Here is a 23,325-nt window from a genome sequence, read left to right on the forward strand (position 1 = left end):
CACTAATCCTTTAATTGGTAAGAAAAGGTTACATTACATCTATGTTTGAGTCCTTATTTATCACAGAATCTGACCTTCTACAGTTGTGTAGTTTGGCATTTAGTTGTTCCCAGAAGACTAATTGCCGAAATGTTTTGAATACAAATTATTATGTTCATTTCCTGGCAATAAACTGGTCTGTGAAAATATGAGGTAGGAGAATATATATATGAACAGGAACGTTAAGATCAAGAACAGATCTGGCAGTCAATGAACTGATACTTAGCCCCCTGCCCCCACTTTTTTTTTTTTTTAAAGAACTCTTTGTAAGTAAAAAAGAAATTTTTCAAAGACAAGGCGATTTAGTAATCCGAAGGTTAAAGATTTCACTACCAAGACAGAAAGTGACAGCACAAAGTCAAATAAGTTCTGACAAGGTCAATACAGTGCTCATATACTATTAAAAATACTGCTGGAAAAACTTGTTTTACCTTGACAATGACCCTTAGTCATAAATCTTTGGTTGTCCCTGATTTATGAAATAATTTCTCTATGTGAAATAGAGGCTTGGAAAAATTAAAGAAAAAATTTTTTTAAGGCTTTAAAAAAAATTGAACTTATTGGGGTAACATTGTTTAATAAAACCATACAGGTTTCAGGTATACAACTCTGTAACACATCATGTGCACACTGCATTGTGCGGTTTTAAAGTAGACATTAAGTTCTCACAGGGCTTCTGAGTTTTAGGCAGAATGTTTGCTCCATTTGAGGTATATGGAAAGAACCTAGACATTTTCTAGTTTTGAGTACTGTGGAAGAATAAAACCCTTCACAGTTTTTAAACATTTGCAGATTAAAGTTGGTCACTGTGTAACAGGCATATTTATTGATGTTTATCTTCTAACCAAGCACCAGCGAGGATGGGGGTCACTGGCTTATTTAAATTATTAACTGTACTATGAAAGTCTCTGGTGATTAGGTCACAAGACTGATTCATTTTAGCTGCTAAATGTGTGACAAGCACATTTTTCATAGTTTCTTATAACTTTGTATGTAGAGAAACCTAGGAGTAAGGGCTTAAACGAATACAAAGTATCATTCACACTTAATTATTAGGTCCTAGAGAACTTTGAAAAGTGAAACTTTCTAAAAGTGAACTTTTACCTGAAGATTAAATAAAAGTTAAAATTAAGGAGAAATATCCTTTAAAATGTTTCCTAGCTTTAACCATAGCTAGATTTAACATCACATATTGGCAATGTCAATGATACACAGAATAAAAGGACAAAGTATGAGTAGGAGGCATATTTGTTATTTACATGACCTCTTTTCCTTTCCCTAGGAATTACTCATATACGGAAGGTCATTCCAGTCCTCAAAAGTGGTTATCTTTAGGCAAAAATCCCCTCCAGCGGAGTTTGAGCCACAAGACTTTAAGTCACTATCTTATTAAGTCAGATTAAACACTACTTACTAATCAAGATGTCGTAAAATAACTGTTACTGACCTGTCAACATGTATTTCATGCATTTGTTCACCTAACAAAAATATGTGAGTGCTAAGAGTATGTAGCACCGCGTATGATAATGCTTGGAGTTAGGGATGAATGCAAGGATATGTAGAAACAATATCTATGCTTATGGAATTTACAATCTCCATTGTTGGGGTGAGGAAGGAGAAGCATGGCAAGAAGAGGAGAGAAGTATATAAATCTAATATTCCAACCTTTATATGAAATCAAAATAAATAAAACAAGAACCAGAGCATATTACTCTTGACAAACTATGACTTGAGCTTATACCAGGAGCCAGGGCCAAGTGGAATATAGAAGGAACTTAATTTGAATCTAATGACCTCTTTTTTGACTACTGGCTATATACGAGTATTATTTACTATTAATTTATTTGGATAGGAAAAAAGCTGAAAATCTTACAAAGAAGAACAGTCTCACAAAAGCTGGATTATAGATAAAACTATATTTTGCAAACTGTTAATCTCTACAAATGTATTTCATTTTTAAAAAGGAAGTGATCAGATTATTCAAGAAAGTAACAGTAACTGATAATTTTTCCTAATGAAACATTCCAATCTCTTATTTTTTTAGTTGAATACAGTTTTGACTATTAGGGACTATTTCTTGGTTTTTACCTATTTAGCTAACATTTGCTCTTATGAGATAAAGCATGTAAAAAACTGAAAAGTGTGACAAACTATATAAATGTCAAGATGTCTGTTTAAAAATACAAAGCTATACTGTACCAGTGAGTCTAGTACTATAGTATTGTCTATCTGCCAAATTTAATGTCATATCATTCATTATGTTACCAAATCACACCAAACATGACACAGAGACAATTTGTTTAAGAAAAGTTTTACTAATGTGTTAATATTTCAGCAAAATTATTGCAATGGGTTTAAAAGGCAAACACATTATTATAGCCTATAAAGTAACAAAGATGTTTTATACAATTAAAATATTATACAGACCTATTTATTAACTAACACACCCATAAAAGAAATTAAATTTGAAAGATTAAATCCAATATTAGCACCTACAATATCTCTGAAAGTAAAACTTCTTCCTGTTTCATTCTCTCCTAATATATTTAACTCTCTCCCAAATATGGTGCTCTCAAAAAACCTCAGAGGAATGAAAAGGATAAGAAGCCTGATACTAAAAACATACAGCCAAAAGAACTACAAATATTGACTCAGACTTGAGAATTTTAGTTGGAAATAACTTACTGTACTTGAACCAATCATGAGATTTCTGTGCAATGAATACTATATGTGTGTGTGTGTGTGTATACATACATGTGTGTGTATATATATATATACAGTCTATGAATTATAAGGTTTTCCAGTAGGGATAGTTAAAAATTAGCGAATACAGTATTATTCCTATCAAATTTTTTTCTCATAAGTTATATTTATAACAAAACTGTAATTAAAATATTTATTACACTTGCTCATTACACTTTCAGGGACATAGCAGGGGCTTTTATGTGTTTGATGGTTTAGCATCCACTTTATTGTGCTTACTTATTTTTGTAAGGAACAAGCAACACATACCACATCTTCCTAACATTCAAGGTAATGCAATAAGAACAAAATTCTCCAAACAAAAATAACTGGAAATTGTATTAAATACTGCTTTATTAGAAATAATTGCTATAATAAAACAAATAACACATTTTTCCAATGAACTTCAGTTTGAGAAACTTAACAGCAGAAATAGATCTTTAAGATTTGAGTTATGGCAAAACTGATAGTTCTTTGAAATTTGGGAGATGCAGTAACAAAACCACATACACAGCCTACTCTATACTAAAATCCTAAAGAAAATCACTTTATTATTTTGGGGAAAGAAGACTGAACACTGGCTAAGATATGACCTTGACATCTATAGCCACCTGGTAAGCTGGCCCAAGGAAAGAAGAGAACCATTGGTACTGGCGGCAGATAAGAAATAAACTGCGTTGGGCTGACCAACTGCATATTTCATTAATGGCTTTGAATAAAAAAGGTGAAATGCTTCATTTTCTCAGAAACTAATGAAAAGGTTACAGAGTTCTACACAATTTGGAGACACAAAGTGGATGCTGAGCGACTAGAGGTCACTCCAGGTGTGGAATTTTAGAAAGTTAGTCCTTGGAGTAAATGGCACCGTGGCTCTGGCAGCAGATACAAAGGAATGACACTCTGGAGAGGAGGTAGGGGACGCTCTGCGGTTGGCCAGTGGATAGATGATGGTCCCAGTTGGAGCTGGGATCTATAATCAGAGGGGAAAAGTAAAGATTTTAGAACATGCTAAAATAACCTCTAAAACATCTCTCTTAGATCAACTGATATGACTGCACAATATGTGTGCTAATACTTCAATCTGTACTATGTGCCTAAGTGCCTAAGTACACAGCCCAATAGTCTACAAATCCAAGCCCAGTATATTTTGATCTTGGACCAATTGTGTCATGAGAGGCAGTACAGCACAGGGTTAAGTGGCAAATTGGGGCCAAGCTGCCTTTATCACTACCTACTAGTTTTTAACCTTGGACAACTGATTTAAGTTCTCCATGCCTGAGTTTCCTCACCTGAAAAATTGGGGTAACAATATCTACCTCTTAAGAGTTGTTGTGATGATTAAAATTAAGCATTTGCAATAGTGCAGGTACATAATAGGTGCCAAAAATTTCGCTGTTTTTACTATCATGAGTTTATTGTGAAAGAGTGATTTGTCCCATTAAAACAAAGAAAGCACAATCTTAATCCAAAGAGAGAAAACAGCATTAATACATTTAATGACACAGATATTTTAAAAATTCAACTTAAAAAGAGCAATATACTTCTGTTTAAAGATCTCTTTTAAATAAAGGCCATCTCCATGATTTGCGTACTCTCTTTGTTAAATCATTAATTTAATTCCCATATAATGCTTTATCAGCAGACACCCTGTAGATTTAAGAATTAATTACTCTTATAGTTTTTCCCCCCTCCAAAACTTCAGCCTATACTGGATCCTGGGCCTGAGAACACAGCTCTGAAAATTGCGTTGAACAAAAATATTTGCATTCATGAAACTATCCAGAAGTTCCTAATGTAAATCTTTCCCATTGCAAAATTTCACAGTTGTTTGAATATTGATAGATTAGTCTCTGGTGTGTAATTGCTCAAAACCCCACACCACTTCAGAAAAACATTATATTTAGCAATAATAGCTGCAAAATGAGTCATGACAAATGGGTTGTGCCAAGTCAATGCAGCTGCAATTGATAAAACAAACTTATTCCAATGGCACGTAACAAAAACCACACATAAGGTTCCTGACTGCTCATTTGAGAAATATCAGTTTGGAAATTGTTCATGAGAAAGTGTATGGACAAGTAACACTAAGTGTTCCAAAACAAAGCCTTTTTAAATGAAAAAAGAGATATGGCAGATGCTGCCATCATTTAGTTCTTTGACTTCCAAAGAATTCAAGTGACACATTCACTAGTGCTAAAAGAAGGCAGCCTTGGGTGCAATAAATGGTACAGGGGTAGACAACTGTACTTTTAAAAAGTATTGGAAAAGAAAAAAAGGGTATAAATACTTAGAATAATCTGATGAACTCTTAACTTTCTCTATATTCTTGCTGCTGCAAGTATTTACAGGAAGTATTGTGTATAAAACAGGTTTATGGTCAATTAGTGTGACTTTGAGAACATCATTTAACCTATTTGTACCATGGTTTGCATATCGGTATTATGGAAATACTTGGCAGAATTCTTGTGAGGATTAGAAATACCATTTGTTTAATAATAGGAGGTACTCTCGAAACAGTAGCTATTATTAATGTTTCCCTGGGAAGGAATATGTTTGCTTAGATGGCTTCTATCTCTGTGCTGTCTGCTAATTAGTGATAGATATTTGTACACAAAGTTAATTAGGAAAGCACAGCAACAGAATACTATTGTAGAGAGAGTAAATGAATGAAATTGGCACAACAATGGAGTACAATTTTCTGTCACTTAGAAGACTATGCTAATATACTATGGCTGCTACATGATTTTGCCTATAAATTTCTATGGTATTACCTAATTTATTTCTCACTTACTAAAGATCATTTTATAGATAAATAAGATCATAAACATTCTAAACAAAAGAATTAGATTTATGCTTCTACCCACTAGAGGTAAGGTTTCTTTTACAGGGCTATGAAATACTCATGCTCTCCTCCCTCAACTCTGAAATGCTTCTTTAGTTCTTAAAGCCATTTGTCATATAGGCAGGGAAATCTCACAAAACCAGTCTGAAAACAATACTGAGGGGAAAGAAAATCAGGCTTAAATTCTGCATCACCAAATAGGACTTCACTTAAATACTCATCTTAAATAGCAAGCCAATACAGAAAATATGCCACTACATAACTATTTATTTACCATCCAGGGAGGAAAATTCATGCATCCTACAAAATTACAAAAACCACACATAAATCATAATTCCATATTTACCTTTAATTCTATGGTTTATCTTCCACTGCTCATCCCTCTGTCTTCATAAATGGTAATTTCAATCTAAACAGCATGGCTGTTAAGAAAACACACTATAGAATATAATATATAAAAGGGGACTATAGCAAGATGATGTATATGGTCTGCACAAATTTCTCAATTTGCTTAGCTTATTTTTAAATATGAAAAATTTCTCCTACTTAAATGAAATACAATGCTTTCTCCATCTTGCTGAAAAATTTGAGAAATGTAATTACCTGTAGTATTCCACATGTAGTTCCTCCCTAAACATTGATTATTTATCAAGAAAAAAATTTGAAAAAGAATGCTTTATTGTAGCACTAGGAGGTTCTTAACTGACAATCCATGAAGGGAATAAATTCAGGGGTTCAAAATACTCTGAAATTATTGCAAACTTTTTCTTGGGAGAGGGTCTATGATCTCTAAAAGTTTCAGAATCACTGCTATAGAGTATAATAAAACTGCTGAAATTATTATCAGCAGGAAGGCCTGAGATTATCTGACCTAGGTTTTTATTTTAAATTATTTTATCCATTACTCAAGTTATCAAGGTGTATTAATTTTTTTTGCAATTTCATTTACCAAATTCACTTAGTGATTTTCAAAGCTTACTGCCTCTAAAAATATGCACAATATGTCAAAGGTAATGAAATTATACATCTGGCAGCTGCAACTGATTTCAACTAGTCAGATGAACCCCTGGAACTGCAATTCATTTGGATGACAAGTCTCACCACACATTATGAGTTTATGCATTTCAAAGGGGCTTTAGGTTCAGAATTTCTGCAGCTGAAATGCATTACTCATACCACCCCCGTTATTACTGCAAGATGCCCTCAGAACCACCAAGACAGACAGTAACCAGAATACTAAACAATCCAGAGACCTGCACAATGCAAAAGGAAACATCCTTTAAGAAAAAATGCTGGAGAAAGGAGGCTTGTGGCAGGTATGCACTTCACAAAGACAATTCCTAGGGCAAATACAAGAGGAGTTAAATTCTCTTTAGCCAATGCCAAATAATATCATCAAAATTTTCATTTATAACCCTGGCTAGTATGGCTCAGTGGATTGAGTGCTGGCTTGCAAACCGAAGACCACTGGTTCGATTCCCAGTCAGGGCACATGCCTGGGTTGTGGGCCAGGTCCCTTGTTGAGGGCACATGAAAGGCAACCACCCATTGATGTTTCTCGCCCTCTTTTTCTCTCTCCCTTCCCTTCTCTCTAAAAATAAACAAACAAAATCTAAAAATTTTTTTTTAGTTTATAGATTTTTAGATCTTATGATCTAGACTGAAAAGATACAACTCGAAGTCCTCTCTCAATGGGATCTGTCAGGAGGAGGCCTTGGGGAGCATATATCTTCTCATTCTGCTCTTGAATGTATTTGGAGATTTTCTTCAGAACCTGACAGAAAGAAACACCACAACTTTTTACAAATAACATCAGATTTTCCTTTAAGTGCCAGCTGGATCTCAAAATCCTCAGGCAATGTAATTAGTTTTCATGGATATTCATATGGAGGGATGCAACTATGATTATTTGTCTCACACTAGCTGCATACAACATATAGCACAGCATGATGGACTAAGTTACAAATACCTTCAATGCAGTGTAAGCAAAAATGCATATAAGAGCCTGAGACCCAATCTCCCTCTTTCTTACCTCCTAGTCACCTCAATCCTGGATTGAGAAATAAATAGATGACTCTATGCACAATGGTTAGTTATGCTTTTCTCTTTTCCTACTCATAAAGTAATGTGACATCTTCTAATATCAAGGGTACTTCTTGGCCATTCCCTTTAACACTTAAGAACTGCTTTTCTCTCTTTTGTACAGTTTCATCAACTTTAAGTAATGATACAAAGTTGGCCCATAACAAAAGGCAGTCCAGTTAGTTTAAAACCAAACAGTTTATTTCCTTTGTAAAGCAAATGAGCTTTAGCTGCCATGAAGTTTCTGATGACTACGAGTGACTTACATTTCCATGACTGCATGTAGTGCTACTCTGTAGTTTGCTCTTGTGTCCCAGACAGGAACCTCAATTTATAAGTTTAGTATTAAGGTTGTAAAAGTCAAAGCAAATGTAGACAAAAACCAGATAAGATACAAAGGAACTTCTGGAAATTGCCAGATCTCCAGCTTTAATAAAGGCAATTCTGAAACAGATAAGCTAAAAGAAAATAAATCTTATTAGCTATATACAAAATCAAAGAGTTACATGTTTTATTTCAGATTCAAAACCATCAGAGCCCTTTTCTGGCTCCAACGTTCAAAGAGCCTTTGATCCAGTTCTTTAATTACTATATATTTTCTTAAATTCACACTATCAGTATATGATAAAGTCACAGATAAATGTGATCACAGCTTAAAGGAAAAAAATGAACTGTATGAAAATAAAGTTGGAAATTAAGAAATGATTTAACAGTGTGTCTATCATGTACTAGGTCAAACAAATACTCTAAGATGTTACAATTTAGGTGCTTTAGTATAAACTGATTTAGAACTTAAAACTATGTGGTTTGTATGACAAGTTTTCTTATTACAGAAAAATAATTTAAATAGTTTATTCAGTTTACATCTTTGGAAATAATACAAGCTAATGTTTTATGCTTTTTAAAAAAGTATGATAGTATTAAAAGAGCAACCTTATGTAGTAAATTAAGAATACTTTTTCGTTCTTCTATTTTCAACTCTCAAAGAATTTGAGCAGTGCTTAGTCTTTATGGAAAAACAAATCTTAGGTACCCTCTATCAGAATTTGTCAATCATGCTAAAATAATGAATAGAAGGAAGTAGCCCCTTAAGGTACCCAACTCAGAACTCTCAATCTTCTCTCCAATTTCCTTCTCAGCTCACCTGCCAGCACTGGAAATCGGAGAGTCAGCCTCCCCTCACTGAGGTCCATTTACACTAAGAGGACACTCAGAAAAATGCTTGCATGGCTGGTTTCAAAGAAAGGATTCCTTCAGAACAGCTTTCCTCCTTCTCTCCTTGCACAGGTTATAGCCAAGAAATAGTATTCCTTTACTTGATTCAAGCACAACTTTGTTGTACAGGTTTTTATCTAAACTTTAATAACATTCATGTGCACTTGGGTATCAGTTTAGAAAGAAAACAGTTTTCTTTTTGTATTAGCTCCAAATCCTCTTATACTATTTTGGTGAAGGCAGCACTGTCCTAAACAAGATGCTTTTAAATTCTTGAGTCTCTTTAGCAATAAGAAAGCATTAATATGAGTAAACTCATACTGCATTGCAGACAGGACAAAACACCATTCTCACCCCCAAGAAACGTTTTGTTGATATTTTACTCATACTTTATATCTATTATCTTCAAACACTCAATAAACCCCTATTTGTATAATATTTACAAAGCTAAACACAATCAAACCTCAGGAAAGACTATTATCCTCCTTGAGAATATTAAACTAGAGAAACCCTCCTAGACCCTTGAGAAAAAAATATTTTAAATGACTTCTGGCCAAGATGGAGGCGTAGGTAGACACACTTCTCGCACAAACATAAGAAGGATCACAGCTAACTTCAAAACAAAAAAAACCCCGAACTGCCAGAAAACCAAACTGTACAGAAGTCTGACAACCAAGGATTTAAAGAAGAAATATTCATTCAGATAGGTAGGAGGGGTGGAGACAGGGAGCCTGGGGAGAGAGGATGTGGTGGGGGAGCAGACAGTGGAACATGGGTCCCACATCCACATGTGGCAAATAAAGGCCAGGAGGGACACTTGGTGAGCGATCCCAGCCCCAGGCCTGACTGCGTAGCCCAGGGTAGTGCCAGGAAAATGAGGCCTCATAGCTTCTGGCTGTGAAAACCAGTGGGGGTTGGGGTAGCAGAAGAAACCGCCCATCTCTCAACAGAGTCCATTTAGAGGGCACCCATGGTCCTAGAACATTCACAAACCTACCCACTCTGGAAAACATCACCAGGGCAACAGCTAAAGGGGCTCCAGTCACACATGGGAAGTGGGTGAAGTGATTGAAAAAGTGGAGAGTGCCAAGCTAGTAACATTGTTCCCTCTCTGACCCCTCCCCCACACGCAACACCACAAAGTGGTGAAATGGGTTGCCTGGCACTGATAAATCCTAAGGCTCTGCCCCTTACTACAAAACAGTTGTGCCAAGGCAGGGAGTCAAAGCAGCTCTACCTAATCCACAGAACAAACTCAGGGAGCTGCCAAACTGAGGAGAAAAATATGGCCCAAATGAAAGAACAGATAAAAACCCCAGAAAAAGAACTAAGCAGAACGGGGAGAGCCAGCCTATCAGATGCAGAGTTCAAAACACTGGTGATAAGGATGCTCAGAGAACTCACAGAGTATGGCAAACGCATAAGGGAAGAAATGAAGGCTACACTAAGTGAAATAAGGAAAAATCCATAGGGAACCAATAGTGAAGGGAAGGAAGCCAGGGTTCAAATTAATGAATTGGAACATAAGGAAGAAATAAATAATCAACTAGTACAGAATGAAGAAACAAGAATTCAAAAAAACAAGGAGAATAAGAAGACTCTGGGATACTTCCAAAAGTGCCAACATCCGAATCATAGGGGTGCCAGAAGGAGAAGAAGAGCAAGAAATTGAAAACTTATTTAAAAAATAATGAAAGAAAGCTTTCCTAATTTGGTGAAGGAAATAAGACATACAAGTCCAGGAAGCAGAGAGAGTCCCGAAAAAGTTGGACCCAAAGAGGACCACACCAAGACCCATCATAATTAAAATGCCAAAGGTGAAAGATAAAGAGAGAATCTTAAAAGCAGCAAGAGAAAAGAAGAGAGCTATCTACAAAGGAGTTCCCATAAGACTGTCAGCTGATTTCTCAAAAGAAACTTTGCAGGCAAGAAGGGACTAGCAAGAAGTATTCAAAGTGATGAAAAGCAAGAAGCTATAACCAAGATTACTCTATCCAGCAAAGCTATCATTAAGAATGGAAGGGCAGATAAAAGTGCTTCCCAGACAAGGTAAACCCTTGTTATATAAAATGTTCAAGAGCCTTATTTAAGAAAAAGGAGAAGATCAAAACTATGAACAGTGAAATGACAACAAACTCAACAATCCACAACTGAATGTAAAAAACAAAGTAAGCAAACAACTAGAACAAGAACAGAATTGTAGGTATAGAGATCATAACAGAGGGTTATCAGCTGAGAAGGGGAAGGAGGAGGGTGGGGAAAAAATGTGCACGGATTAAGCAGCATTAATTAGTACGTACAAAATAGACAGGGGATGTTAAGAATAGTAAAGGAAATGGAGACGCCAAAGAAATCATATGCACAACCCATGGACATGAACTAAGGGGGGAATTGCTGGAAGGAAGGGGGATACCAGGTGGAGGGGGGCAAAGGGAAAAAAACTGGGAAAACTGTATAACATAATCAATAAAATATACTAAAAATAAAAAATAAAAAAATAAGTGAGGCTAAGTGAGAACACTGGGATCACAGCTATTTTCAGAAAATATCTAAGTTTCTTTTGTGTTCCTTTTACAGATTACAGCACATAGGCAGAAGGGATGTTTTATAGCTGATGAACAAGGCGGACAGCTACTGAGAGAACCTCTACAATCCCATTTGTTCCCTAATTATAATGGGCAGCAACAATAGAGAAATAACACTGAAGTCTTTATTTTCATTTTAAATCAATAAAAACCACATTATAGGAAAAAAATGCATGATTGTTCTAGTGAGTTTTAAAAAGCCTATTTACAATTTCAAAAAATTTAACCCACATGACAAAGTGTAAGCACTATTACATTTGGCTTACTGTTTATAAATCAGATATTTTAGTGTTTAAAACAATAAAGACTAAATGATTCAATCCTGTCCTTTCACAAAGTAGAAAATAATAGCACAAAAATTCCTAGGAGACAAACAAGGGAGAGGGAGAAGGTAGTTTTTCTATATTATTTTATCAAAAATGCAAATACACATTTAAAAAGTTTTCTTTCATAAGTACGGGTACATTATATCTTAATTATCACCATTCCAGTTACTAACTTTCCATTATCTAGTTATTCATGTCCAGTTTCTAAAATAAAATCACCTATTTAAAAAATGTGGCCATGCCTTAAAATTTTGGTTTGACTAATTTTATTTGGTCTTTACTTGCTTTGTAACAGTTATTCCGTAAAGAGACCTCGATTAGACTTATAAAGTAGTACCTTATATACTGTCTATGAACCCAAGTTAAAACATATATTGGGATCAATCAATTTCCACTGTTATTTCTGATACTGAAAATTGCCTTCCAAGATTAATAATCAAAAGAATTTTAATTAAGAGCTGCTAAATGTTTTAGAATCTAAATAAACTACCAGAGGCTAAAAAGGATTACTTGTACTTGGAATTAAAAAATTGTCTGTCAATTCACAAATATCTGATTAAAAAATACATATATGCTAACTTAATTTTTAAATCTATCTTAAGAAAACACTCTTTGTAAGCATCTGCCTTATGTGGGGCAGTTTATTAATGCTAAGACTCATTTAAAGTTGAAAGCACTCTGACTTAAGAGTAACTTTCTTGTCCATGATCCCATAATTAGTAAATGACTTGGCTGTCACCCAATTACCAATTTCTTTTTATAATGAACATCAGTAGGAGCCACCTGTATCTATTTCAGCAAATGCACATGGTTAAATTAAAATCTTATTAACAAATTTAAAAGCAGTAGTGAAATGACAACTCAAGTATATAATACTCAACTAAGCATGAATAGAACAATCTGGAGATAGCTTTGTAATTTAAATGGGCAGTATTCTATACTTCTTTAAATGACCTCCTGTAAAACCAAGTTTTTATCCATATGAATTCAGCCTTACCCTCCCCTTCTACATTCAGCTCATCATCAAGTCTTGGTTCTGTCACCAACATCTCTCTTAAATATGGTCACCCCCTTCCATCTTGACTACTCTGCTCCTCGTCCAAGCTATCATCATCTCTTGCCTGGACTTCTACAGAGCATCCTAACTGGTTTCCCTACTTTTATAACTTTTTCTCACAGAGCAAAGAGATCTCTCTATAATGAAAATCTGATCATATCCCTCTCTTGCTTAAAACCTTTGAGTAGCTCCTCCTGCACTAAAAAGCTAAACTTCTTTCCATGAGCGATATAGACTCCTGCATGATTCAGCTCCTCCTTATCTCTCCAAATTCATCTCTAGACATTTTCCCCCGACTCTTCTCCTTTAATACTGGCCTTATGTTAGCTCCTAGGACTCAGGAAGCAGTCTGGGCCTATGCACAGAGTACTTATCTCTCTGCCTGAATGATTCCAGGCTTTTCATCCTTCATGCAGCAGCTTAAATGTTAACTCTTCAGAGGCTTTTTCTGACCACACAATCTAAATTAGGTCTCTCCTATTATTTTCTATCACAGGAAGAGTTTGTTTTCTCCAAGGCAATTATCACAATTTACAATTTTGTTGGTTTTGCTTCCTTAGTATCAGTTGTTACCCTAAATTATACATTTCACAAGGTCAACCACGTTTGCCCTATTCAGTTATATCCCCTGCATACTGCTTAGCACATAGTAGGCTTTCAACAAATATTATCGAATGAACAAATCCCTTTCCTTTCATTGAGAAATGTATTATTAAAGAGAAGCTGCCACGACAAAACAGACTGAAAGCTGACACTGATCCTTTATAACTTCTGATTTTGAATGTTAAATAGGAATGAAAGGGAATTGCTTCTCTGTATGATAAGTAGAAGGATATAAACTATTTTATTATTTAAATATACCGTTTTGTAACAATAACTCAAAATATTTCAGCTGCAATGGTATCTGCTTTCTACTATGCAGAGTACAAGACAATCACAGGGACATTTCTATTGGGTGGAGTATAATATAGATATCATTATAGCATTTCATTTTCTAAACATAAAATTTAATGATATATTAAGGGCGTACTGTGATTAACTTAAATTAATTCATTTAACACAATTCAGTGAGTGCCTAAAATACCATGGCTTGGTATTACGCATGAAGTGGGACATAAAGTGGTTAAGGTGCTGTCCTTGACTTCAAGAAAAATAAATACTTGATAGGAAAATAAGGAAACATCTACATTCCAAAGTAGAGTGGTAGGTGCCAGGAAACAGATACAAATAAAATGTTGTGGGGACACCAAGGAAACAAAAGACTTTAATTAGAAGAGTAAGGAAAAGTTAGATGAAAGTGGGATATACGGGACTGCTGAGATTTGAACAGGGAAGAATGGCATTCTAGGTGGAGAAAAACTTTGTGGAGGCCATGTTTGGTGACCGTGAGTAACTGAATTTGGATGAAAGATAAAGTGAGGACGGGGTGGGAGACTGACCCAAAAAGGTAAGCTGGAGGTTAGCTTGAGAAGGGGCTTGAACTTTACTAAGTGGCAATAAACGGAAAGAGAGGGAAGGTCTCTTGACTCAGAAGGAGTGGTAGGGGAAATAAAGCCATGTCTTTATGAAAACAGCAGCAGACAGGTTGGAAAAGTAAAACCATTGAAGAAATGAAGACTTGTCAGGAGACTATTTTAGTAATCTAGGAGAGAGGTAATAAGGGCATAAATTAGGATAGTATTGGAGGAAATCATGAAAAGTTAACGAAAGGGAAAATGGAAGATATTTTAGTCTCTGAGAACTGATACATTTTTCTCTCTTCTTTATCTCCCCACCTAACACAGTACTAAAAAAGATAAGGTACTATTAAAATAGGGAGGGGTGAGGTTTTTGATCTAAGTTGAGAAGCCAGTAGCTCTGGGTCTAACAGGCAGTTGGAAAGAACTCAGGTGGAGGGATAGAACTTAAGATAGAAATTTACGGAAATAAGATTCTCAGAAAGCTGGGTAGAATGAATATAGATTTTTTTACATTCTTCTTAAGTGTGAGCCAATTTGAACATTGATACATCAACTCTAAGTTGACATATAAATTTGTTCTATTTCTGAAAGATTCAAGACTCTTTTTCATATGTTCCAGATACGGCAGCAACAAAATAATTCAAATTATTATTATAAATGCCACTTTAAATTTTATGGTAATTGTCATATTATAAACTTAAACATGTAATAAACACCCCTTATTTATGATTTTAAGAGGTTTTATGAAAACAAAGGTAGCCTTACCTTCTCATAATGAGTTTCCATACATAAGAAGATAGTGTATGCTGTTAAACAAGCCAAACAGCCTTCAAGATATGACTGACCCCCAAGTTTCTCTGCTTCTGCATAAAGGTTATTTAGAGTTCGAACTGTTTCTTCAAACTGCTGCCTATCAATCTGTACAGGAAAGAATTTAAAAATAAGTTTTGGAAAAATAGATTGGCTACTCACTAATGCTTGCTATCACTAATTTATTTTCTGTTTTGTCAAAATTCTTATTTAATAATTGGCAAACAATTTTTAGGTGATTAAATCTGGACCTAAGTTACTGAAACTGCTAATGATGGTTTTTAAAAATTCTCTATACTGAATTTCAAGTAAGTTAAATGATACAACTCTTTGACCTTTCAATTCATTTATATTCACATTTACTGAGCACTTACCATTACATATTATGAGACCTTACATAAAGATGAACAAGACAGTCTTAGTCCTTGAGGAGTTTACACTCACATGAGCAGAACATGTATGTAAACATAAAACTGCAATAAATTGACAAAGCACTATAACATAGGCATATACAAGCATATAGTATGGTGGTGTGGGGGGGGGAGAAGCAGACCTTCCCTTTATCTGGAAAGATCAGGTAATGTTAAATTGGGGTACCTAAACACAGGCATTTATGAGGCAAAAAAGGAGAGTAATGACATTTTAAGCAGAAGGATCAAAGGGTATAAGTATATATTCTGTTTACTCAATATCCCATTAATTTTATTTATTTATTTATTTAATCCTCACCCAAAGACATTTTTTCCCCCATTGCTTTAGACAGAGAGAAAGGGAGAGAGAGAGAAACACTGATTGGTTGCCTTCTCGTACCTGCCTGGGGATTGAACATGCAACGTGGGTATGTGCCCTGACTGAGAATCGAATCCATGATCCTTTAGTTATGGGACAACACTCCAGCCAACTGAGCCATGCCGGCCAGAGCTCCCTTCAGTTTTAAAGTAACTATTTGATACTAAAAGCTCACCATGAACTCAAAAATCTCAAACTACCACAAAACTCTTCACAATAAGTCATTCCCATTATTTCTTTCTATCCAGTGACACCATTATCTTACATTTACACTAATATTACTATTGTCATTCATTTTTTCACTCTAATCACCTGTTTTTACTTTCTTCTGCCAATATCACTTTATTTTCTTCTAACAGTACTTTATAGATTTTACATCTCAATACTTTACCCTAGGACTTTAAAGGCCCTTTTGTAGAGTTTTTCACACAATACTATCATTCTTGGTAACAAAGCACAATTAATATGTCCTTACTTTAGGCCTTTTCTATCTCCCTTATTCCTGAAATAACTACTTATATACGAATTCTCTTTTATGAAGTCTTTTTACAGAAAGACTCAGAAAAAAGGGTCAAAGAACCTCAACATACAGTTTGAGACAAAATATATCCAGGCATAATTTTTTAAAGTGTAAAATGATTTATGATCATCATCCTTAAACTATTAAAATTGTTGGGTCAGAAGCAGTTGTAATCATTGTTTTATGCTTTGTGTGAAAAACTACAATGATACAATAAGCCAATGGCATGAAAAAGTTCAATGTAAACTTTAAAGTGGTGGCGGCGGCTCTACCTGTTTTTCAAAAGGAGCTACTTTAATTTCCCAGAATATTAGTTTCTGACAAGGGTTGGATGGGTGTTGATGGTGCTAAGAGCCAAGGTAGCCTTCCTTCACTGAGCCACCACTTGAAGATGTGGTTTGTTAAGAATTGTCATCTGCGGAACCTATGTCAAAATTCTCATTCCCTGGAAAGACTTGAGACAACAGCTCAGTGAACAAATATTAAAGGTAAATTATTCTCTTTATCTAATTATGCCTAAGTTAATGCCTTCAGTTTGTCTATCAGTAAACCCACAAAAATCTAAATAATTTCAAACACTCACTTTTGATTTACCTACAATGTTATGATCTGATAAAGAAAAGTTCTTTTAATTCTTTACATTTTTTTGGACACAATATGATTCAAAACCATGGGATCCAACCAAGAAACACTTCTTTCAGATCAGAATCACTGATCATACCAGCAACATTAATTCTTCAAAGTTTTTCCAGGACTGCAATGCTTTTGCAAAGGCAAATCATAGATCATTAAAACAAACAAACAATCCAAAAAAACTAAGGTGAAGAACTTTTTTAAAAAGGGTTAAGAAAAAAGAAATAAAGGTAAAAAACCAGTCAAGAATTTCTTTGGAAGGTTATTTTTTAAAAAGTAAAAAGCACGGTGGACAGCAGTAAAGGCATAACTTATGTGCAAGGGCGCAACGGAACAATCGTGGGCATTTTCACCTCTCCCTTTGGGCCCTATGAACAGCTGTCAGTGTTCTCTCTGGTTACTTGGACACTGATGGAGGGGCTATATCACATTTGGAGATACGTGAAGTTGGAGCCAAATACAAATTTGGATCAATAAATATTTAAAGTGACAATGAAAATAGGAATCAGGCTCACTTTTCCAGAATTTTTGTTTCTTGAACTATGTGGTAGAAACCATGGGACTGAAGCTTCAAGTAATCACAAATCAAAGGTAATTTCTACTGACCAGATGTAGAGACATTTTTAAAGGTATATAGGGGAATAAATGCCTCAATTCTAGTTCATTCATTTCTCTTTTCCCCAGACCAAGGGTGTTTGTATTTTTGGTAAAGTGAGAATAAAGCTTGCTTTAAAGAACTGTCCTGGCAACAAAACACTTACACATCAAAGTATCACATTCGATCAGGCAGTGTAGAAAGTAAACTTGTTAACAGACTGAATTTGTCTTCACCCCCAAATTAAAGGGCACAAATGTGTGTATGTTTAATGCTTTAAAGTAATACAAAACACTTGTGCATTAGTTTCTCCCTCTATTAAGTTGCCAAATGTGATGTTCTCACAAAAGGAAAATCAGCCTTAGTGGCAGAACAATCAGTACAATTTCTAGGGTTAGTTGAGAAACAAAGAGAGAAACTTTTCAATCTTCCATCCAACAAGCAAGGAAAATTTAAACCTGTAATTTAAATTTAATCTCAACACAGAAAAAAAATTAAAGCTTTCCCAAGCTGTTTAAAAGTATAAGCTAGTGTTCTAACACATTTAAAAAGAAAAAGAAAAAGAAAAAAAATCAAAGGCACTATTGAATAGCAGCATGTAACATTCTATATAGTACTCAGAATCACAAGCAGTTCTGGGCTCCATGAAATCAAAGAAGTAAGTGGACTCCAGAATTTAGAAACAGCAATTTCCTGTAAGAAACAGTGGAATACTGTGACTATATTGTGATTCTGTGTTTCAATTATAAAATAAAGGCTCTACCACACATAGTGCAAGACTAATGCCTGATTATGCATATATATCAAATATGAGTTTAAAGTTTGACAATGGAATCTTGTAACATCCAAGTAAATGTGGCAGAAAAAAAAGTTTACATTCTGATTCGAAACTACACAATGTAAGTCAGAGTTTCCAAAACAGGCTTAAACACATTTGACCCATTTCACCTAAGTCCTAACATGTAAAACATGCTAACTGCGATGTTAAATTATTTTAAAAACAATATCCAGTAGCTTTAGACAGTAGGCAACTGGCTCAACTTCTAACTCTTCAAACCACTGTGGAAACGTCCATCTGGTGTCAGGTGAGGTTAACTCATAACATCGTGACAACAAACCGCAGCATTCATATGGTATTTCACAAGCAAACTCATCTACAAACCGTCTTTATGGGACATGTCTGATCTTTAATTTGCATTTAAAGAAACATACATGGGCCACCAACCTTGGGCAGGTTAGTGGCCCAAGGACACTGTAATTGATCACTGTTGACTTTCCAAACTTGGCAATCAGGTAAAACCTACCTTGCTACAAGCTGGTTTTAAATGACTGCTACACATTTTTCTAGTACAGACTCATTTACACCCACTTATTCCATGACCAGTATTTCTCAATCCCACACCCCAAAGCATGCCTAATCACCTTTCAGTCTCTCACCGCCCTTGTCAAAGAGGAAGGCCACAAAACTTGCTCTCATCTCACCAGAAACCGACTTCTGAACAGTAAACAGATGGAAGGTAACACGGCTCAAGACCAAAAGAGTTTTGCTTTGGGTGGGTGAACAGATGTGGGCACAGAAGACCCATTCAAATGGCTCACTTCACTGTACCTTTAACATAAGACACAATGACTTTTTTGTGTGTGCTAAGTGTGAAGAAAGGGGAAACATCCCATTCTTCCATTTCTGCATGCAGGGTTGCCCCTAGGACTTATGTCCTGATGACAATTTTCATATGCAAGCCAACACAACACAGGTGGCTCCCGGTGACCATAATTGGGAGTGACAAAGTTTAAGGCCTTGTTCTTAATATTTCCCTGTCCAGGCCCATCTAATGCTCTACGTTTTTCAGGTTCCAACAAGGCCTGCCTGCACTGCCTAGCACAGCACTTAATAAATACTTTCTGCCGTACAGCGCGGCCAGCTCAGTGGCCACAAACGCCAGTCACGAGAATGACGATGACTCCTTTTCCGTGGCGAGGTAAGAACGCATCGCTCAGAACACTATGAGTGAGGCGGCCTGGAGCCTCAGGAATTCGTTCCTCATCACTGCTGTCAAGAACCTGGGGCGGGGGTGGCTGACAGCAGGGGAAGACGACGACTGGGTACAGATTCCCGGCACTGGGCATCTCGGAGTTCTAGAAGGTCCTCACACCCAGGGGCTTGGCCTTACTCCTCCTCCTCCGGGTCTTGCCTAGGAGCCTTCTTGTACACCTGCGGCCAACGCCCCTGCTTCGACTGCCCCCACCCAGAGCCGCGAGACACTCGGCAGCCCGGGTTTCAGCCCATACCCCTTCCCTTCCATGGCAGTCCCTCCCTCGCCCCAGAGCAGGTGCGGGGAGCCAGGATGCGTACCCGGTTCTCCAGCTCCGCGGGGAACTTGGTCTGGAACTGGCAGCGTGTGCCACTGCTGTAGTCTCGCTGAATGAATACCTTCCCAAACACCGGCGCCTGCTGCGGTCTCATGGCGAGCACAGGACCGGCCGTGCTGCGGGTTCAAGGGACACCAAGCACGGTCAGATCCCCGGCCTGGACCCAGGACTCCAGCCCGCCAGCCCCTCAGACCCATCCACCGCCCAAAACAGTCCAGGGCCTTCCCTGTCCCACTCCCCTTCACCCATGCTGTCACCGCGGGCCTTTAGCTACAGCCCGGGTTCAGGCCCCGCATCCCCCCCACAGCCCGGTTCGGCCCGGGAAACACAAACCCGCCTCCTCCGCCCTCCAGCTGCTGTCGCGCCGCCTGCGCCGTCACTTACGACTTGCCCCAAAATGCTTCTTTCCCCGCCCCTCAGCTTGGCCTCCTGCTTCAAGGCTAGGATCCTCCCTCTCCTCCGGCCGTAAAGCGACTCCGCCGAGGCTGCGCGCTGCTGGGCGGTGACGCGCACCGTGGGCGGGGCCCGGTCCAACTGCGCTTCCCGCCCCGCCCCGAGGAGCGTATCCGGAAGGAAAAGGCCCGGCGGGGCTGGAGGGCGTGGCGTGGCGGGGCTGGCGGGCGTGGCGGGCCGGCATGGGGAAGAACTGTGGGGCTGTGGAGCCGAGTGGACTTTGCAGGGGTTTCAGACTGGGGATATCCCGGTTGCGTCATTTCCCTGCTGACAGTGGCTAGGTAATTTCTGAGCCCCGGTTGTGAGGGGTTACTTTCTCTCTTGAATGAATGTCGCAGCTTACATATGGGACACCACCCAGTACAATACGAACTGCTTATAGAAATTTAGAAATAGAAAGCCTGCTCCTGGGGATCCATTTTAACAGCAGGGCGGAAGTAAGGGACGACGAAGAAAGTGTCAGGGCTTCACTGTCAAGCATCTCTTCTCCAACTCTTCTCCGTGGGGCCGTCTTTTCTCCTGCCCCCAAGGTTTTCATTCAGTCCCCCAGCCTACACCCCTCAGCCGACCTGACGAGACTAGCACTTCAGCTCCTCCCCATGGCTGGCGCTCTCACTTAGCTCACTGTATCTTTGCAAGGCAGCCAAAGAACCCTACCTTACTCTTTATTTGGTGGTGTCTGGCTAATATAACTTGTTAGCACCTCGGTCTGATTCTGCCTTTTATGTATTTTAAAAATATTTATTGTATTTTAACAACAGCTTTATGAAGGTATAAACAGCATACAATAAACAACATATTTAAGGTGGAAAAATTGATAAGTCCTGACATGCATACAACCAGGAAACCATTCCAATCAAGACAGTGAACAATTATCACTTTCAAAAGGTTCCTGGTGCTCCTTTGTAACCTCTCCTCCCTTCCCAGCCCCTTTCCTCAGGCACTGATCTGCTTCCTGTCACTATGTATTAGTTTGCATTTCCTTGAATTTTATTTAAAAAATGAATAATACAGAATGTCCTTTTTTGGTCTGGCTTCATTTACACAGATTATTTTAAGATTCATCTGTTATTAACAATGCATTCCTTTTTGTTGCTGGATAGTATTTCATTATATCAATATCCCACAGTTTGCTTATTCATTCACCTGTTAATGGACATTTGAGTTGCTTGGTTTTGGGGACTATTACAAATAAAGCTGCTATTGAGTATTCACCTACAAGTCGTTGTATGCACGTATGTTTTTATTTCCTTTGGGTAAATACCCAGGAGTAGAACGGCTGGGTCAAAATGGAGTAAGTATATGTTTACCTTTTTGGGAAACTGCCAAACTTTTCCACAGTGGATGTGCCATTTTACATTCCCATCAGTAGTGTATGAGAGTTCCAGTTGAATTACATCTTTGCCAACACTGTGTTATATCCATTGTGGTTTTACCTCTCATTTTTCTATGACTAATGATTTCCAACATCTTTTCATGTACTTATTTGTCATCCGTATATCTTTGGTGAAATGTCCAAAACTTTTGCCAGTTTTTTGTGTTTGTTTTCCTATTACTGAGTTTTAAAAGTTCTTTTTTATATTCTAGAGAAAAGTCCTATATCAGATATATGATTTGCAATCAATTTTTTCCTGGTCTGTGGCTTGTCTTTTCACTTTCTTAAGCATATTCATGGGTTTTGGGGATGCAAGTGTGAACATCTTGGGGAGGGTGTTAGCCTGCCTACCACAGGTATGTATTAAAGTTCATTTCCCCCCATATGATTATCCAATAGTTCCAGCACTTTTTAGTGAAAAGGCTGCCTTTCTCCTCTGCGTTGCCTTTTTGCCTGTGTCCAGCCTCAGCTGTTTATGTGTGTGTGTGGCTGTTTCTGAATTTTCTACTGTTTGTCTTCTGATCTTGTTTTGCATTAAATGTCTACTAGTGCTTGTCTATGAAGCTGATGCTTCCTTACTAAGATCTCCAAAGAGCTGTTTTCCTATAAGATATATGAGTATACATATGTTTTATGTATCCATGCATGAACATATTCTTGTATGTATGACGTTTTCTTTTTTTCCTTTGTTTTAAAGAGACAGGGGTGGGGGCGGAGAGAGACAGAGACAGATAGACATTGATTTGTTGTTCCATTTATTTATGCATTCATTGGTTGCTTCTTGCATGTGCCCTGACTGGAGGTTCGAACCCCAAAACCTTGTCATATCTGGACAATGCTCTAACCAGTTGAGCTAACCAGCCAGGGCTTATACGATATTTTCTTTATCCATTTATCCATTGGTGGATACTTATGCTGTATCTGTATCTCAGCTATTGTGAATAATGCTGCAATGGCATGGGAGTACAGACACGTCTTTTAGATACTGATTTAATTTCCTTCAGTTATGTACCCAGAAGTGGGATTACTGGATCATATACTAGTTCTATTTTTAATTTTTTGAGGAAATTTCATACTGTTTCCCATAATGTCTGTACCAATTTACATTTCCACAAATAATGCACAAGGGTTCCCTTTTTCTTTATCCTTTCCAACACTGGTTATCTGCCTTTTGATAGAAGCAATTCAGACAGGTGTGAGTTGATATTCCATTGTGTTTTTGGTGTTCATTTTCCTGATGATTAGTGATTCCCACAACTTTTTTATGTACCTGTTGACCGTTGTATGCTTTGGAAAAATGTCTGTTCAGGTCCTCGGCCCACTTTTTAAACAGATTATTTGTTTGTTTGTTTTTCTTTTGCTATTGAGTTTTATGTGTTCTTTTTACAGTATTATTGTATTGTCTATTTCTTCATTTAGCTCTTTTAGTATT

The 23,325-nt window shown here is 37.1% G+C and overlaps 1 protein-coding gene across 2 annotated transcripts; it reads right to left on the bottom strand.

The window, feature by feature from the left end:
* Nucleotides 1-3,117: 3,117 nt before the first annotated feature.
* GOLGA7 (golgin A7) lies at nucleotides 3,118-20,457 on the bottom strand. Of its 2 annotated transcripts, none has more exons than XM_090258550.1 (6): nucleotides 20,399-20,457; nucleotides 20,049-20,181; nucleotides 15,114-15,266; nucleotides 7,296-7,397; nucleotides 5,970-6,032; nucleotides 3,118-3,751 (listed from the first exon to the last, which is right to left on the bottom strand). In XM_090258550.1, the coding sequence occupies exons 2-5, from the start codon at nucleotides 20,157-20,159 to the stop codon at nucleotides 5,985-5,987; spliced, it is 414 nt and encodes a 137-aa protein (XP_090114676.1). In that variant the 5' UTR covers nucleotides 20,160-20,181; nucleotides 20,399-20,457; the 3' UTR covers nucleotides 3,118-3,751; nucleotides 5,970-5,984. The 2 variants fall into 2 exon arrangements, with proteins under 2 accessions (XP_090114676.1, XP_090114677.1); XM_090258551.1 differs by having other exon boundaries at nucleotides 20,403-20,438.
* Nucleotides 20,458-23,325: the final 2,868 nt, after the last annotated feature.

This window comes from Furipterus horrens, unplaced genomic scaffold, assembly GCF_987537825.1.
Source record: "Furipterus horrens unplaced genomic scaffold, mFurHor1.1.pri manual_scaffold_12, whole genome shotgun sequence".
In the NCBI taxonomy this organism is placed as follows: domain Eukaryota; kingdom Metazoa; phylum Chordata; class Mammalia; order Chiroptera; family Furipteridae; genus Furipterus; species Furipterus horrens.

Bases quoted from the DNA above. Each gene is read 5' to 3' on its own strand.
- GOLGA7 (XM_090258550.1), bottom strand. From the start codon at position 20,159: ATGAGACCGCAGCAGGCGCCGGTGTTTGGGAAGGTATTCATTCAGCGA. The intron at 7,398-15,113 runs GTAAGGCTACCT...TCTTTCTGTCAG, and splicing joins TGGAAACTCATTATGAGAAG to GTTCTGAAGAAAATCTCCAA. The intron at 6,033-7,295 runs GTATCTTTTCAG...CATGCTGTTTAG, and splicing joins TTGAGAGAGGACTTCGAGTT to ATTGAAATTACCATTTATGA.